The 6,564-nt window shown below is 43.2% G+C and overlaps 1 protein-coding gene across 2 annotated transcripts in view; it reads left to right on the top strand.

Moving 5' to 3' along the window:
* LOC133114889 (equilibrative nucleoside transporter 4-like) overlaps window positions 1-6,564 on the top strand; it is a 46,980-nt gene that overhangs the window by 35,532 nt on the left and 4,884 nt on the right. Inside the window, exons 6-8 of one of the 2 annotated variants that reach the window (XM_061224580.1) lie at window positions 468-602; window positions 1,279-1,353; window positions 2,870-3,132. In XM_061224580.1, coding sequence (XP_061080564.1) covers window positions 468-602; window positions 1,279-1,353; window positions 2,870-3,132 — 473 coding nt within the window. Of the gene's footprint in view, window positions 1-467; window positions 603-1,278; window positions 1,354-2,869; window positions 3,142-6,564 lie in introns of both variants that reach the window. The other variant, XM_061224579.1, reaches the window with a different exon arrangement.

The raw sequence follows: 6,564 nt of genomic DNA on the forward strand, positions 1-6,564 counted from the left end.
CAGTTATCGAACTAATGCCAGCCAAACTTCATAAGACAAAGCTATCGCAGAGCACAGGGGGATGTGGGGTTGTGTTTCTAATCAAAAGGAATATGGAGGCAAGTGTCTGTAATACCCAGGGTGCACGCTGTCGGATGAACATGGTTATGTGATGAACAGTGTATAATATTTGAGTCTGGTGAATGTGAGGAAAACATGCTAGCAAGCTATTAGCACGAAGATCATTTAGGTCAGTGGTCTTCATTCCTGGTCCTGGAGAGCCGCGGGGTGTGCTGGGTTTTTTTTTATTTTTAATTGCAGCAAACCAACGAGGTGAGTTAACTGTGTAATCAACTGCTTTCATTGATCAATTAAGTGCTGAGTAACAACAAAAGCCAGCACAGCCTGCGGCTCTGCAGGACCAGGAGAGAGGACCACTGAGTGTACTCGCCTTTAGCCAACAAAAGAACGTTAATGGAAGCCTTAACCTGCAGGTTACCTCTTCGCCCTGGGGCCCTTGCTGTTTGTTGGCATCTGCGACATCTGGCTTGAGAAGTTCACCACCAGGCAGTCATACGTCGTCAACCTGATGGCCGTGGGGATTGTGGCATTTGGATGTACAGGTACCTAATATGTTAAAAGAAGAACATGTCATGGATGTTTCAAGGCATTCTCATTAAAGGAGTAACATGGCAGTTGGTCACACTTTTTAGGGTTTTATATACAATATGCACAAGAGGGCATTGAAGAAACACAATGAAAGTATTCAATATGTCTGTTCTTTAGTTTTGGAGAAGTAAGCGTTTTAAATTTATCGTCCTATTTTCAGGCAGTTGAGAATTTTCTCCTTGTAGTGCGTAATTTGCAGAAATTAACATAAATTCCCCTTTAAGGAGAAATTGGGTCAGCTTTGCAGTGATTGTATGATATCTCCTGTTATGTCTTGATTCGGTCTGGCCACCATATCCAGGAGCATTCATTTATGAGGTCTGGCACCTTGTATCATTACGTTGTCTGTTCATCTCTCCTTGTGTCATTAAGCTCTCTATCACTCTCATAATACAGGCACCGACGAGAAGGTGATTCCCGTTATAGACACCACATTGTGTTCTTTGCAGTGTGACCAGAGTGTAAGCTGAAGCTGACCTTATCGTTTCATTCAAATCGAGGACCCAGGAGAATCTAAATTCTTGCATTTACAACTCAAGCATTGAATAAAGCGTGTCAAACTGGAAAGTAGTATTTCCGATAAGAAGGGCAGTCACCAACGTCTTCTTTGTCTGTTTTTTTTTCTCCCAGTTCAGCAGTCCAGTTTCTATGGTTACATGGGGATGCTTCCAAAGAGGTACACACAAGGCGTCATGACTGGAGAGAGTAAGATCATTGTTTATTCTAGTGTCACTCACCAGACCCCTGGGGAGCCTGACATCATTAATATCAATGTTCGGTAAAAACAATGCCGATTCTAAGAATGAGAAGGAGCGAGAGTGAGAGAGAGAGGAAGGAGAGGGAGAGAGGGGGGGAGGGTGAGGGAGAGAGAGAAAGGGGGAGAGCAAGAGAGAGGGAGGAGAGGGAGAGGGGAGAGAGAGCAGGGGGGTAGACATTTAACTGCTGGTATTTATAGCTGAGTATTTTCAAGATATATAGATACAGTTTATGTATACTGTAAATGAATGGATTTCTAGTCAGGGTAAATGTAATGTTGAAGCATCTGTATTATATTGCTTTTTTCATTGTGCTTTGTGTGTAGATACACACATTGAGCACTTTATTTGGTAGACCTGTTCGCCAGCTTGTTAATGCAATCATCCAATCATGTGGCAGCAACTAAATGCATAAAATCATGCAGACATGGTCAAGAGGTTCAGCTGTTTTTCAGACCAAATGTCAGAATTGGGAAGAAATGTGATCTAAGTGACTTTGACCATGGAATGATTGTTGGTGCCACGCAGGGTGGTTTGAATATCTCAGAAACTGCTCATCACCAGGGATTTTCACCCACAACAGTCTCTAGAGATTGGAGAGAATGGTGTGAAAACCAAAAAACATTGAGTGAGCAGCAGTTCTGTAGGCAAAGAAATGCGTTGTTAATGACAGAGGTCAGAGGAGAAGGGCCAGGCTGGTTGCAGCTGACAGGAAGTTGACAGTAATGCAAATAACCACGTGTTATAACAGTGGTATGCAAAAGAGCATCTCTGAACACACAATGTGTCAAACTTCTAAATAGATAGGCTACAGCAGCAGAACACCAGCAAGTCTAAAAAATAAGTCTAATAAATACCTAATAAAGTGCTCACTGAGTGTATATAGAGGGCGCATCATAATGTCTGTGACTATGTATAAAAATTGCAGTAATTTCTACATGAAACCAAATGTATAAAATCAAGAAAATGTTTTTGTCCAAAACATTATGGAGCTCACTGTATACATGTAAATTAAACTGAAGTATGCCATGAAGCAATGGTTTTATGTGAGGAATTGTGTGTAAATTGGACAAAAATTATGTTTCTTGAACACCTAATTCATATTCCATCATTATCACGTGACTTCTCAGTATAAATTATATTTATTGGATATGACCATATTATTTATGTTCTTCGCAGAATCCGGGCCTCCTTATATTTCTGTGCTTACATTTTGCACATTATCCAGCTGTAATTTTCTGACGTGATTCAGGCTTAGATGAAGGCTGCAACATCAATTCCCCACGGGGGGATTTAGACATGCAAATGAAGGATTGTACACCAGGCGCCAGCATTCGCGGTGCCAAACAGCTGTCCTTGCAGATTTGTCTAATTCCTCAGAGTGGGCAGAAAGCACCCCCCCATCCGCACGGAGATAATTCGGTTTTCAGCCTCGTTTGGTCTGACGCCACTTCCTGCCCGCGCAGGCACGGCCGGCGTGATAATATCGCTGAGCCGCATCTTCACCAAGCTGCTGATCAAGAACGAGAGGAAGAACACCATCATCTTCTTCCTCATCTCCATCGGCCTGGAGCTCATGTGCTTCGTGCTGCACCTGCTGGTGCGCCGGACGCGGTTCGTGCGCCACTACACCAGCCTCGCCCGCCAGGGCCTGACCGAGGTCAAGGGTCACGCAGACGCTGGCACCGGCACCAGATACCGAGTCCACCACGACGCCGTCACAGAGGAAGTAAGATTTGTAAGTTTTTCTTTCGCTATTTCTTGTAGAGTACACACAGCAAAATTCTGTCTTGTACAACTGTAACTGAGTAAATACGAGTCTGTACTCTTGAAGCATTAATATTTGCTGTGGAGATATTTGATGGCGTTCACTGTGCTATAACTTAAAACCACCCGCCAGAAAGCAAGCTATTAAAGATTCCTTTTACGGAACAGGCATTTGGTTTGTTCCGATAACCTTAAATGGCGCCTTCAAGATATTTTCATCCCTTGAGCCCTTTATTTAGAAGAAGAGACTACTTGAATTTGATTGATTGGATGTATTGAGCTCACACCAGCTCAGTGGCTATTATAGGAGTGTCTGCCATACGTGACCAAAGGCTTAATGTGTATCTCTCTGTACTCTTTAGATTAAAGTGGAAAAAGATTGACTTGGGTAGTCAAAGCAGTCATTTGCAGTATGCCTGTGACTAATCAGTTTATGTCATGAACAGATGCTAATAACAGTTGGTGAACGGCTGGAGATATTGTCATTACAACTCCCTCGTTTGCCTTGCTGTAACAGCAGAATAGGTCCTCCGAATTGCGGACACTTGCTTAACCAAAATAGGACCCCATTTGTCATGTGTTTACTGCACACGTGAGAGACCTCCTGCTGTGAATACCCGGCAAAATATGTCCCCCACCAGAGTCCTCTATCACACTAATGACCGAAGGGGCCGGGGGTTTGCTGTGGGCACACAGGGCTGCCCATTGGCTGCCTGTGTCCTTATCGTCCGCCCACAGGCCTCGGCAACCGTCCCCATTTTATGACCTCACAGTAGGACTCTGGGCTGCACGCAAAATTCCAAAATGGATGACTCCTGTTGGGCCTATTTGTGCTTTCAAAAGGCTCTGCTTGTTTGTGTTATTTTTGATGGATTGCTGGAGCCTGTGTCCTGTATTTAAATTCGAGGCAGAAATTTTATCTGTCGGTACAGGAGGATGTGGACATACTATGCAGTCCCAGTTCCCATTAAATAGCCTGCTCAAGGCGACAAAGCTAGCATCTTCCCTGGGACAGTAGGCTGTCCTTTTCTGGTCACAAGCCAAGGTCCTCCAGTAAAAGCTCTTCCAGCCTGAGTTGTTTTCTGAGTTTCTTTCTGCAGGCTAAGAGAGCAAGTGGGAGGGAGCATTGTGTATTAATGAATGTGTGAGCGTGACTGAGAGCTGTGAATGAGTGAGTGACTCACTGAGTGAATGAGTGAGTGACTCACTGAGTGAATGAGTGAGTGACTCACTGAGTGAATGAGTGAGTGACTCACTGAGTGAATGAGTGAGTGTCTCACTGAGTGAATGAGTAAATCAAGGATGCTTCTGTTTCTCAGGCTGAACAGTTAGAGCCAAAACATCTTTCCCATCTATAAAGTTATTTTCTCCAAAGTAACTGAGGCCAGTATTCACAAAGTATCTGAGAGTAGGCCTGCTGATCTGGGATCAGTTTAGCCTTTTAGCTCAAAATGGATAAGGGTCAGATGTGGAGAAGGAAGGCTGATCCTAGTTCAGCGCTTCTACCCAGAGGTGCTGTGAGATACAAGCTTGGGTGTTTTACTTGTTAATGGTGTGACATTAATTACATGTATACTTACACATATTTCAAAGGTCTTTCTTTTTAACAGTTGTTAGCGACTGAAACTAATGTGTGTACCTTTATAGAGTATAGCAAATGATTAACAAAATTCACACAGTTCAGGAAAACTAGGGCATAAATTATTTGGCCATCTTGTCAGCATTCAATGCTGTTCAAGGAAACAAAATTATAAAATACTTGAAAAACTATTTGTACTCAAGGGGTAAAAACTTGCTCCGAAATGTCCTCTCCAGGAGCCAGTTAATTCTCCCTCTAGGTCAATGAAGTCCTCACACTTGTTACAGAATTCATTAAATGATAAGAGATAGGCAGTCCGGTAATTATTCTGAGATAAATGGTAGCTGTTAATACTCAGATCTGGTCTTATTTGTGAAATCAGTCAATGTTATCATGACCTGTCAATGACTCGTTTTCAACGTGCTTTACAACTTTGTATCATTCGTTTTTTGCTTTCTCCTTAATCTTGAATGCCTGGCCATATTCGCTGGCACGTGCCATGGCTGCAGCTTCGTCTGTCAATTTGGGATAGCGCACATCTCTGGACTTCTTTCAGCTAGCTTCTTGCCTTTCTCCAGCTCATCCATTGCGGCAGAGGACTACAGCTGCCACGGGTTGCAGTTGACCAGTCCACAACAGTACATGACATTATGTTACATTGATTTGGCAGACACTTTTGTCCAAAGCGATGCACAATAGGTGAATTGCGAAGGTCATTGAACAACTACAGAACACAGGTCAGATGTGATACAATTCACATGAAGCATCACTTATCCATAGCCATGAACACTATCTCTAGTCCACTTGGTAAATATAAGCTAAGTCAGAAAAGTTGTCATAAACTAGTAGCGAGGATTGGTTCCAAGAATTGTGGTCAGGAACTACAACATCAAGATGGAGATACAAGTGCAACAAGAGACCTGGTTGAAGATAATAAATACAACATGAAAGGGCTAGAAGATCAAGATACAAATGACACATAGGTGATATAAGTGATAGTAGGGAGCTATAGTGATTAGGCAATGGAGGAATGCCCCATTGATGGATGGACTGTCTTCCTGGATCCAATGCTGGGGGCCATTTTTGGTCACCAGAAGAACCACCGGCTACTGTGAGGATTTCATACTGGACATACACAGAAACGCAAATATGATTTGTTCACATTTTAAATGCAAAATCCTGGATAGGAGATTCAATATGCCAGGTTAGAAACCTTCTTTCCTGTTGCTTCTGTTCGCCTGATGCTTGGCACATGCTAAAAATAACATATGATAAACGTGGAACATCACCGCAAATCATTCATTCACAGATATCCTTAAAGTGAACATTTTCCAAGATAACACTTTTTCCCTCATGGAGTGCTCCTCTCAGAAATTGCTGTGAGCGGCTGTCTGCCTGTGTGCTCTCTCTGGCATGAGTCATTTCCCTTGAGTTATTTAAAAACTTCTATTGCCTTGGTATGCTCAAAGCCCCCCTTTTGCTCTCTCCAATTTAAAGTGAGTGGTTTCCTGGCCTCTGTCACGCTCAGTCAGTTAATGGGCCTGTTCTTGCCAGACACCACAGTGAGGTAAGCTCAGGAGGGAGGCGTCTCTTTAAAAGAGTGTCTTTACTGATAGATGCCTCCTCCTTCACCTCCCTGTGCCTCTGAGTCTGCCGTGAGGTAAAGTCTGGTGGAGGAATCTTCTGAGGCTACAAGAGCACTAACCTGATTCGTTTCACTGTTGTGTTCAGTGCGTCTGGTGTAATGCTGCCCAGTCACACAGCTAAGTTTCTCAAGCTGTTTAAGTTGTGTTTTTGACACTTTAAGCTGGTCAA

The sequence above is a fragment of the Conger conger genome, chromosome 16 (assembly GCF_963514075.1).
Source record: "Conger conger chromosome 16, fConCon1.1, whole genome shotgun sequence".
Taxonomy (NCBI): domain Eukaryota; kingdom Metazoa; phylum Chordata; class Actinopteri; order Anguilliformes; family Congridae; genus Conger; species Conger conger.